The 13040-nt window shown below is 35.0% G+C and overlaps 1 protein-coding gene across 1 annotated transcript; it reads right to left on the bottom strand.

Annotated features, from left to right (window-relative positions):
* Positions 1 to 10930: 10930 nt before the first annotated feature.
* LOC128982596 (uncharacterized) lies at positions 10931 to 11374 on the bottom strand. Its single transcript, XM_054401557.1, has one exon. It carries the CDS (start codon positions 11372 to 11374, stop codon positions 10931 to 10933), a length of 444 nt encoding a protein of 147 aa, XP_054257532.1.
* Between the last annotated feature and the right edge of the window lie 1666 nt (positions 11375 to 13040).

Below are 13040 nucleotides of genomic sequence, written 5' to 3'. Positions count from 1 at the left end.
TCATAAACAGCATAAAAGAATGTGTATGATGGGTCTCTCATTAGTCTGTAGTGGAACTAGCTAAAGACAACATCTCATTAACAACAAATTATATCGCAAACATTGCAAAGGTAACATGTACAAATAGTTATCTCCAACAGTTTTATGTCGTATATATAGCTAATTTCTCAAATTTAACAAAATTCCTACTATGTTTCCAATAAAAGAAGCAAACTTTGAGTGTATAATATGCATGGACAAAAAAATCGTAATTTACTCTTCTTACCAATGCAAACACTGTTTCGCTTGCGACATGTGTGGATGACAATTTGACAACTGTTGTTACTGTAGTAGACCTAACTCTATGATCCAAATGTTTAGTTTAGCTTAGATCTGTATTAGGTTTAAGTTTGAAAACAATTATATTCCTCGTATGTCAATTTTGATTTTTCAATAAAGAATTTAAAAATCAGCATATCGGTACTTATCCCTTTACCGATATGCTGTTTTTTTTTAAACCACAACAATAACCTTGAAAATATCGATCCACCTAACTTTCACACCTCAGCATGTCGTCATCATGACGTCACCATACCGTAACCCACCACACCACGTGCTAGGTCACGCACCATTACCACCAGATGCTTAACCGTCAATTAAGCACCACATGGCTCTTGTGACGTCACTCCTCAGCAGCCCTATGTATCCACTACTGACAAATATTTAGATAATTTTAATTATTCCAAGTTTACAATCGAATATTCAATATTCTGATATTCGGTTGTAAATACTGTACTCCAGCCGGTGTTTGGAGTTACCATTTAAGCGAGTGACAATTATGTTATTAATTGGTTTTCAAGAAAAAAGGAATGGCCTCTTTTAACCTTGCATTTGCCCGTCCACAGATCTGTAGTCTATGATATAGACTATAGATCTGTGCGTGGAACGTATGCAAAGAAAGGGGTGAGCCGATACAGTACAAAGGTGAACTGTACTGATCAATGTTTGCGGCAGTGACTAGGATCCGAACCCAGTGACATATCTGCATTGGACCCGAAGTCCATAACGCTACCAACTGAGCCAACGACTTAACAATTTTAAACTATGTTTATATTTTTATTTCATTTCAGTAACACAAGTGATTGGCCCAAATCAGATTTAGTATTTATGTTTAAAAACCCTTGGACAGTAAAAATATTTAAAACCTGTTGGATTTATTTCGTCTATATTGATTTCATTGGTTTGTTCTAAATACGTATATTTTTATGCGTATAGCGCTGTACTACATGGTTCATGTGCATTGTGTAAGGTTTTAAAGAAGTTCGTTTTATAAATTCATGTCGCATTGCAAAGCAGAGGCAAATCTACAACTTAAACATAACCATATTGGAGATGGCCACAAAAATAAAACCAACATAGTGTGTTACTGATTAAAGTAACAAGCATCCCTGTATCCATGCAAGTGCGATGAAGATACAAGTTCCATATGCCAAAGGCATTCAGGTTTTGCTGCGCTTCGTTTGAGAAACAATGACAACATTTCTTTTCAATCTCCAACTCGCTTTTTGCTGTTGTTTTACGGAATACTTTACACGCGGTGTACCACAGACTTTGGCAGATTAAACATATTTTACAGATTGATCGACCAGTGTTATACCAACTTCTATAAAATAATTATTGGGTACAAAATAAATGCAATAGGTCCTTAATGTAGGGCCTCTAATTTCGCAATTTAAAAAAAAACGTTATATGGTATTTTACTTGATTTAAACCGATTTCTTTTAAATACCGTTTTAACAAATCCTAATAAACTAGGCTAATTTTATTATCTTGATAAGATAGTTTGACACGAGTGTAACGTATTAATAAAATAATACACACTTCGTGTACACTTTTTATTTCCTTCACAAGGAATTCAACCGTATAAAATCATAATTTAATTTTTTAAAACCTTCGATTTTATTATTTTAATTTTATGACATTTATTTCGTCATTGGGTGAAAGCCATCCTGTATTTAGCTTCAGCACATCCGATAATGTGTTTTAACTTTGAAAATGCATAAGATTCTTCGTCTTTCAACAACTCCTCAACCTCCTAACATAACCACCCTCATAGTAAGTTGTCCAAAGACAGTTAAAATTCAACAAGTGGCCGCTGCCGCACACCTGTTGCTGTTGACAGCATTACTTTACAACTCGCCGCAGAAAGCTCTGTCAAGTTGTCGACAAATATTGACATCCGTCTGCGACGTGATTGTTTAACAGATCTTCGTTTGTCTTCCGAAGTTACCCGAGTTTTCTTGAGTTTGCTTTCTATTTCCCAACGCGCTAGAAAACAAAAGAAAAGAAGTTAAAGTTAAGTTTGGTAAAACTTTAAAAATATAACTACTCCCCCGCTTGAGGATTACGATAAGGAATTTTCCAAACCTAGTTTTATATTCAACATTGTATTTTCCTTATTTCGTTCGTAGTTAAATAATTCCATTAGTAGTAGGAAGAAACGGCAGAAATTTTCGATCTATGGATAGTTTATTGAATTGACCATTTTGATAGTGAAAAAATAAGCTACATAATATATCTTGTAGCTGTAGAATAACATATAATTTGACGTGCAATTGGTACCAAAAATCTACTCTTTCCGTAAGTAACACTCGAACCATAGAAGGAAGTATGAATTCCGTTTTCTTAACGATTTATTACTTGAAGCAAAACAAACATTCCCGGTCTAATTGTATACGATTGTACAGTATACCTACAGAAGAATAGTCGAATTCCAATACATTAATGCTTGAATAATACTTCATCAGTCGTCATCAGACATACTCAAGACATCGTAAAGGTGTGACTATCATCATAAACCAGTGTGCCATGTAGAGTTAATGCGAGTTATGTGTCATTGCATGCTGTCAAGTTAACTGTGGGGAGGCATTGCGTTAATGTAAATATTAGTGTTTCCGTGGTTAAATTTGGTGGTACAAAAAAAATTTGGTTAATACATGTTTTTCAGTATTAATAGATGGTATGTAGTTTAGTCGCAATTAATTCATTTTGCACTCTAACAACCAGTGGATAATTTTAAGAAATCTATGATTGAGGTACATTCATCAGATTTTAAAGGCGCATATTTACTAAAATATTGCAATCCAGATTTGTATGAGAAATTAGAATTTTATGACAAATGCCAAGCATTTTGTTTTTCGATTTAATCCAATACATCGTATCGCAACGAAAACGTGCAATTATCCTATCCTATACTATACTATAATACGAGGTTTGTCTGTCTGTAATATAATTATATCTCGAAACCCAGAGGAAGGGTTTTTACCAAAGTTTGGAATTAGGGACATATAGTCTAAAAACGTGATTGGTGACAGCCACTACCTCAGTAAAATTTGTATTTCACTACACAACTCATTTGAAAATTTAACATTGGCCTTATGGGTTGCTAAGTAACTATGTTGGTTAAACAAATTAACAAGGAAAAATAGTCTATGGAAAAAGTAAACAAAATACTTGTAACATGTGTTTACAACAAGCCATCCACAGTATACTAGCAAATTACAAAATACAGTAGGCCTACAAAGGTAAAACATCAGTTAGTTGTAACTATTGAGCAAAGATTACACTGAAGACTACTCGACATAGGGGAAATTGTCGTTGATATTTATTTCCCATTTAAATAACATTAGATTTAACAAGTACTTACTAGTAGGTTGGCTGTTAATGCAAACATTTTTTTTTACTGTATAAGGTGAAATAAATAAATTTGCCAATTTTTATCAACAAATGTCCATAAACAAGTAAACTACAACAATTTACTTAATTTCCATAATTAACATTGGAAGTTTAAATCTATCCATAGTCATGAACCGTACAAAAAAACTTCAATATACTAATTATTTGTTTTAAAACTCTTCAAAATGGTTTAGAGAGAAGTTTTATGTTATGTTAGAGAAGACATTTTATGTTTTTTAGGGCCAAAAATGGGAAAACTCAATTACTATTCCATAAACTCCTGTTCCCATGGTCCAATCATGGTGGTTCGCGAACTCATTCAAGTTTATCCAGACCTACACTTCAAATGTTTTTTACAATTTCAAACCAAATGTTTTTACAATTTCAACATAGAGGAAATAGCACACTATTACACAAATAATGGTTCTATAAAAATTGCAACGATACGAAAAAGTTAAAACCGTAGCAAATAAAATAGGACAAAATCATCAGCATCAGTTTAATTTAATTTCAACTGTCTAAACCAATAACCATCGACAGAACGTTTAAACCATTTTTACTAAATTTGACAATATACGATTTTGATTTTGGGTGATATCGGTACCGTTTCAAATGAGGTTTTGCTAGTATAAACACGTATTTATTTAATTAAATTTGTAAACTTGATTAGTTTGTAGATCGAGATTGTCGGTATGACAGGTTGAATTAATGTATTAATTTATTTGTGTGTTGGTAATTAGATATCTCAGTTACAGTAATTACTCAGCCAATTGTCCGAAAGAGCCACTAATTTTCGGATATCCCCGTTCTAAACATGTTTGCCATGAATTACCATTCATTTTTAATGACATCTAAATCGGCCTAAATCTGGCTACCTTGCGCTGGCTACTTGTTCGGTCTATGCAAGAGTTGAATTTACACAATAATATACGATATATGTCCCCAATCTTTCCACATTTCTTATTTAAAAAATCTACGAATTTAAATCCCAATCTGGTTAGTTATACTTTATTTTTGGGTAAACGCATACGTGTCGTAACACTTCGGCCCAAGTAACACTTCGGCCCAGTAACATTTCGGCCCGAAACCCTCAGATGTGGCCTACAGTCCAACTCTCTACCTGCCCACTAGTAACACTTCGTCCCAACAAAATATTTGACAGGTTAGGTTAGGTTAGGTTAGGTTAGGTTGGGTTAGGTTAGGTTAGGTTAGGTTAGGTTAGGTTAGGTTAGGTAAGATTCCACCGATTCTCCGGCATGTGAGGTCAGAGGATGCAAGGGGTGACGGTTGGGCGACATTCCACCAGAGGGTGGTTGCAAAGTATACAGGTCATGTACCTCTTACTACCTGAATTGCGTTCCTCAACCCTTGTCAATTTTTCGTCGGGCCGAAATGTTACTCCATTAGCTTATTTAATCATCTGTAAAAGCGAGTGGGACGAAGTGATACTGTTTTTCTAAGAAATTTGAGTTTGGCCGAAATGTTACTGGGCCGAAGTGTTACTACATCAATGCATAGGGTGAAGTGGGGTAATTGGGACCCAAAATTTGTATAGTGAAACTTTAGAGCTATGTAATCCATGAACCATTAGACATACATAGATGAATAAAATATACCTCATATGAAAGTAAATTTCTTTGTGAATAAATTAAAATTCTGTAAAAAAAAGATAAATAAAAATGCCTGCACGGATTCCAATTGCCCCAGGAAAGTGGGGCAATTGGAATCTTGTTCGGGTATTGCCAAATAACTACAGCTATTAATAAGTGGAGCTATTAGGATAAACCTTATTTTGTGTACTTTTCAAATAAATTTTCTCTATTGCATACGGTTTGGAAGTTATTAACTTTTTTTGTTCGGCGGTACACGAATTACATTTACCCCAACAATAAAATTTGCCGGGGTGGATTGGAACCCTCCGGTAATTATTTTTATTTCAGTTCCTAGGTTGATTTTAAGCTCATATCTGGATCCTCTAGTAAAAATAGGCCAGTTCCTCAGTTTTGACTGTTATGCTTCATTCCATCATTAATCTGCAACAAATAAAAAATAGAACTAGTAACTGGTCTTGAAACTATAAACACGAAATTACAGGTTAAATCGTAGTTATAATAGTCAATCAGCTGTTCATAGTATTATTATCTTTAAGTGTTGCCAACCTATTTCCAAGCGTACACGGATTGCGTGCATAATAGAACCACGCTGTTTTGTGTTGTTTCGTTGGAATCCTGATGTGCGCCAAAGTATAAACCGTACGACAAAGTATAAATATGCAGCAATTAGCAGCTTTCTCTACTATAAACAGTACAAGGAAGCCAACTTTGTCGGGTGACTGTAGGAAAAAGTAGTTTTTATTTTATTTGGATAGTAGGTATTTGAAAAAAAAACATTTAATCTTGTGAAAAATTTACATATAATATCCTTCTCATAAAAAATAAAATAAATAAACACCGAGATTCCAATAGCTCTGGTGTCCCAATTACCCCCACTTCACCCTAATGTACGAGTTTTATAATAAACTACTACACTCGAAACTCGTTAGTACGAGCCTTGGTAAACAAAATTCCTCGATAAAACGAATTTTTGTAAATCCCCTTGACACTTACATAAAGGTCAATGCTAAAAACACCTCTGTACAACCATAGACTAACAGTACAACGTAGTAATTAGGTTAAAAACTTCTATTAGACGAATTTGTTTGTGACATGGGCTAGGACTGATTAACCTTCATGCAACAAATATTCTTAGCACAAAACCTCTACAAAACGAATGCGACCTCTATAAAACAAATTTTTTAACCTTCATAGCACGTAGTTTTCAAAATAAACAGAACCTTGTCTCAACATGAAACCCCCAGTCATCCCTCTTCCTTCCTCAGTCATTGTCTTAGAGCGAGGAGAAACCTCTCGACGAATAATGGTAGTATTAAACCTCGATAAAACGTACCTCTTTATTAAGAATACCTCGATAGTACGATTTTTTTCTATTGTTGAGTTGTTATTATTGTCCCTTTTATCACTATTTACTAAAGGTTCAATTTGGTGTCACGTTCATAGAGTGAAACTTTATAGAACCCTTAACAACTTAGAAAGAGTACAACAAATGTAAAAGCTCCAAAAGAAATCTTATTGCTAAAAAATCAATCCTGACCAAAGGACTATTACTGTATCAGTATTCTATAAAATCACGTTATGATGTGTATGACGACTAAATTACTCTTCTACAGCCAACACTGAGCTAATAAACATAAAAACACTGGGACTGAGAAACAAAAGTTTTTTTTTTCAATTCTTATGCTGAGGTTACAGACAAATATTGCAAATATTGAGAACAAAATTAGTATAAACTTTCCATTTGGCTGAAGGTAATTTTGATTTTTTTAGACTATAAAAAATGGCGGTATTTTAAAAAGTTGGCCTATTTCAAACTCAAATTTAGATGTATTAACTTGGTAAATAATGTAGCTTATTGACTTTTAAAAGATATTTATATATGTAATATCTATAAGTGATTCGTCTTATAAATGGAAAGAGATAATGGAGCATGGTAAAAATGCAAAACAAACTTGTGTTCTTTAGGTTTCACGTAGTGTTTTCAAGCATCAAAAATTGTTCAATATGATTTTAAAATATACATGTCAATTTATGGTATCTACCATAAATATGTAATATCCAACCTGACTCGTCTATAGCTTAATGAGCGTAAAATACTTCGGCAGTGTTACGAATAGACTGACAAAAAAATGTGAGTACTTAGTGAAAGTAGTGCAATAATTTATTTGAACCATTTTACTAACATCTTCTTTGTAAGCCTACATAAACTCAACTCTATTTTGTTTACATTCTCTCCTTTAAATTAATAACATGTGTTTTAATTATTAGTAAGCATACAATATTAAGATTGACAACAGCTGGCAATTACCAGATAGTTAAACCATTGACTATAGGTTAAACCAACACAGCATATATAACATCCTCCCACCCAAGTTAATTAACTTATGGTTGATTAACTTGTACTTTGGATCGTGTACTTCTTCTTGTAACTAATTTTCTCTCTTCGTTAGAGTTTATTTCCAATGGGTATAAACGTTGTACTGGGCGAATCAATTCATTGGTTGGTGTCTTCAATCTTACTGTGCGTACAATTCCATCTCTTCCTTTCATTACTTCAATAATTCTGGCAATCACCCAGTTTATCCGCTTGTCAAAGTCATTACCTATGAGTACTATTTCCCCCACTTCAGGTTCTCGGTAACTTTTGACATTATTATGGTGTGATAATTGACCAAGATACTCGATTCTGAATCTTGACTTCAGTCCTTCTCTTATTTTCTTTCTGTATACAGCTTTCTTCGGTAAATTGATCTCCTCAATAGCGTCTAAGTCGGGTTGTCTCACATCGCTTATATCTTTCAAAAACATTGATGGAGTAATGGGACTCAATTCATTCAGATCATCTGACATGTTAGTAAGTGGTTGAACATTGAAAACACTTTCAAATTCACTTAATTTACTTGACATTTCTTCATAGTTCAAACTAGTTTTCTTCAAAACTCTTCTTGGAGGATGTTGATTGTTTGACTCCCACCCTTTAACATTTGCTGAAGCACCAAATACGTGTCTCACTGGTGTAGTCGCATTGTCCTTGAGAACTGTTCTATGTGGTATGAACTGCTTGATGTGATCTACCTCGTTACTGGGAACTGATTTGATGAATCCTTCATTCTGCCAACTTCTAAAAACTTGTTGATACTTATTGAAATGACCACCATTTTTAGTTTTGTCAATCGTTGATTGAAGCCGTTTCTTTGAAAGTTCCAAGTTATTAGGAAGCATGTTACAATCCTCGACCCAAGGTAAGCACACTTCATAACGACCTTCGTTGTTTACACTCACCGTATTCCTAAAATGCTCTAGTGTCATCTCGTGTAACTCTTCTTTTGACTTCTGTTCTACGGGATCAGTAATACCAAGTGTCTCTAATTTCCAGAACATCGAAATGTCCTCAGAAGGATCACTAAAAGAAAACATACTAACACATGATGTATTGCATTCTGTCTTACTGTTATCAGTTTCCACAACACTAGATAAGCGACCCATAAATGTCCAGCCTAGAAAGGTTTCCATTGCTACAAGTCCACTATTCAGCTGAACTTTGTTACCTGTGAACAACTTACCAGCAACATCTGCACCAATTAATACTTCAATTTTTGCATCTGATTCAGCCACATCCGAAAGAACAATGTTAAAGTCTGTCTAAAATTATTGTGCGGTTGGAATTCAACATATGATTTCCCTATCATGGTAAATCTCCCACTCATTTACCCTTTTCTACACTAAAATCCCCCGTGACAATCATCTGTTTTATATTGCAGACAGGTATTTTAGAAAGCATTTGTTTATTATGATTGAACTACACATATAATAAAACTAGAAGAATTATTTTAACAATAATAATCTACGTATCAATTTTAATTTCACTAGAAGTGTTGTTATAATGTAATATTAATCCTGGACTAGCATTTATGCTTTATGCTTTTGATGGATTGTTTTAAATACCGGGTGTCCGAAAAAAAACTGAAACATTTTAAAGGCAAATACTGTTACCAATTAAGAGACTATGTTTAATGTTTTATATATGGATATAATGATTATGAAAATCTGCCGAACGCACCTTTCCCCACCTCCTTCCCTATTTGCGCGAATCCTTTTTTGGAATAAAACATTTTTTACGCCCCCGGTCCCAACTTTAAGTCTTAGCTGTCTGGCGCCCCCCTAAAACACTTGGCTGACTGGCGCCCTAGGCTCCAGCCTAATTAGCCTAATGGGTAATCAGGCCCTGTATTTAAAGCTCAAATTCTTAAGTTTTATTAGAAACTTAGTAGGCTATAACTCGATATTAGCACCATCAGTGGCCCGGCAAAAATCTAAGTGAAATTTGAACTTTTCCCAGGTTTTGGTTAGTACTTTAGGGGATACAAGCGTTGCCATTTAATGTGACATGTTAGATGAGTATTTTTCCCCATAACTGAGTGGCATTGAGATGGGGAATGTCCCTGTCTATTTTCAACAGGATGGAGTGCCGCCACACTACAGTTTGAGTGTGCGAGAGGCGCTGGATACTAGTTCGACGATTGGTGGATTAGCAGGGAGGGGCCCATCCAATGGCCTCCTAGGAGTCCAGATATGACTTCTCTGGACTTTTTCCTTTTGGGGTCAGTAAAGAATGATGTATACTCGGTGCAGATTCGTTATCTGAATCACTTCCGACAGAGAATAGTCGCATGTGTTGGTGCAACATCCTCTGAAGTACTGACCGATACCTAGGAAAAGGTCAAATTTCGCTTAGATTTATGCCGGGTCACTAATGGTGCTCATATCGAGTTATACTAAGTTTCTAATAAAACTTGAAAATTTAAGCTTTAAAGACATATATAAAATATTAAACATAGTCTCTTATTTGGTATCAGTATTCGCCTTTAAAATATTTCAGTTATTTTTCGGACACGCGGTACAATTTCAGTTCTGGTAAAATGATTAAATTAGTTGATATCGTGGTGAACTGGTTTCAAAATTCTAAAGCGATACTTCACTTCTTATTTGGTTATTATTTTAATACCGTAGGTAATGGGAACTTTGTCAAGGTCTCTAGCAAAGCCCCAAGGTCAGATCAGGACGAAAACCATTGGGTTATCCTGTTTATGCCTGAATAATCAGTGTACAACATTGAACTCGCTAGGTAAATGACAAGTAGGAGCATTTGTGTTGAGTAAGTGAGCTGGTACTTTGCCTTTAATATGTATCTATAGGTCTGAGGTCATGATCAATGGAGTCATTTCATTAGACTTGTTTTGTTATACAGAATATTGTTTGCTATAATTTTCTATTACTGAGGATAAACTAACATAACAAATTGATCATACTGTATTTGAATGAACGAGTTATGTTTGGAGGTGCACACAAATTAAACCATTTGTATGTAACAGCTATATTACATTTGTTGCTTTTTCCATTGTTTACTAATTGTATAAATATTTCAAATCCCTAATAATAAAAGGCAAATATGCCTTAGTACACACCAAATAGAAAACAAAACTCGTAAAAATATATAAATATAATTTTATATATACAACCACAAAATGAACCTAATGATGTAAATTTAACAACTGTTAACTGTAATGTGGACGTTAACAAAGTACTAGAGACGTTCCATTACATCATTCACTCTCATAACTGGAAAGATATTCACCATCATCTTCGCTTAAGCCATCAGAGTCAGTGTCATCATGCAGATTTATAATAAATGGTTCCATGATTTCGTCACGAAGTCCTTCTTTTAAAAAATCTTCTTCCTGGATATTTTCAGCATGAATTACACATTTCTTCCAGTCTTCTACTGTTACATGGATCATGGCATTTTCTAGAAGGTTCCTGACATCCTTTATTTTGAAAGACGTGTTTTTTTGCGCCACCTCCCCTTTCACTTGAGCCCAAATTAGCTCTATGGGATTGTATTGACAATGGTAGGGTGGTAGGCGAATAACCTCATGACCCATCTGCAACGCAAGCTCGTCCAGTTCGTACCGTGGAGGAAAGCTGTGCCTATGCTGCCGCACGGTGGTGAGGAGTTCTGCTACTGTGTAGACTGGATTGTGTTCCATACCGTTATCTGATAGCCACTTCACAATGTCTGCCTTTCTAGATTTTGAACTTGGAATTTTGTTAAGTTGTTTCGAATGGTAGCTGGCATTATCCATTACAATAATACATGGCTCTTCTAGGCTTCTCAGTAAATCGAGAAACCATTCGTGGAAAACTATATGGTTCATTTCTTGGTGAAAATCGACATTACTTTTTGATTGAAATACGAGCTGTGCGTCTTTTATAAAACCATATTTAGCTGACCCAGCGTGACACACGACAAGCCTAGAACCCTTCCCTACTGGAACCCAAAACCCTCCCTTGCCATCTAAGCTTTCCCATTTCTTGCATGGTTTTGGTTTACCCACGTCTCATCCAGGTACACAATTGGGAGAGGAGTTTCCTGCCGCCTTAAATCGTGCATCTTTCTTAGAAATACTACCCGGGAAGCGACAATATCAGACCGTTCTATTAAGAATTTTCAGCCGTTGTTAGTCTTTTTAAACTTAAATCCCACATCTCTAAGTATCTTACATACAGAATCTTTACTTCCACTAAATCCAATTTTTTTCTTTTAGCACAATCTTCAACTTCCTGCAGGTCGGGTACTCTCCTCTTTCGTAGAAATCAAAAACAGTTCTTCGGAATACGTCCTTGTCGAATTGGTCTAGATCAGTTATCCACTTTTTGTGGGATATTTTCCTTTGAGATGAAGAAAATGTTGCTTCTTATTACAATCTTCGGAGTCCATATTATGTGCTGCAATGGATTTGTTTCCTTCTCCCGTTATGTTTTGAACTGTTCGAAGAGAAACAGAACAAGCTTCTGCTGTAGCCTTTTGGGTTTGATTGAACACTTCCCTCACTGTCGCATTTGGTTTGCTGGTTTCAAGCTGTTTTAAATAATTGTACACACTAAAAATTGTGTTTTTAGTTTGAATTGTAATGTCTTGGCACCTTTTGGCCATTTCTAATTAACACTAATCAAGTAATAATATTACACAGACTGAATAATATTTAACTGCACAAAATACTATCAGAATAATCACAATGTTGTTTACAACTAAAATGTAAACAAAGTGACAACTGCTGTAAAATTATAAACAGTATGAATCAGCTGTAGGCTAATATGTTGTGGTGGCAGGGGCCAGGGAGAAAGCAGGGAAAAACAAATTTGTCCTTCAACCGCACATTAAATTCAGACAGAGTATAGCAGCTTCTATTTCCTTAAGTTCTGGACCTCTCCTAATACTAGGGATATTTTCACTTAAAAGAGGTTGATCTAAAACCTTGAACCTACACTTATATTCATTATTCCTATTGGCAAGAATGATTTTAAACGTGTTATGTGAAACAACATCCGTCTTAACACCTCCAAAAAGTGAATGAGTTAAACTCTCTTGTCCCTCGGGATACATACCAATTTCAGATGCTGTGGACTCAAGAATATAAGATCTCATCGAACCTGTATCAATTAAGGCTCTAACAGGACGAATCAAACCTTCATGGATCAGATTGACCCTCAATGTCTGCAGATAAATCTGTGATTTTGTTTGTTTTCCTAAGTTAGATAGATCTTTGACCTCATTACCGGTGCACTTTTTTGATTGTTCTTGCAATCCTTGATCCTTATTACACATCAAAGTAGGGTGTTTGCGGTAACAAATACTACATTTTAAAGGCCTTC

The sequence above is a fragment of the Macrosteles quadrilineatus genome, unplaced genomic scaffold (genome assembly GCF_028750875.1).
Source record: "Macrosteles quadrilineatus isolate MER2022 unplaced genomic scaffold, UCM_ALF_1.0 Scaffold_699__1_contigs__length_36758, whole genome shotgun sequence".
Lineage (NCBI taxonomy): Eukaryota > Metazoa > Arthropoda > Insecta > Hemiptera > Cicadellidae > Macrosteles > Macrosteles quadrilineatus.
Note: the sequence above shows the minus strand (reverse complement) of the source record. Positions and strands in the feature narration are given on the sequence as shown.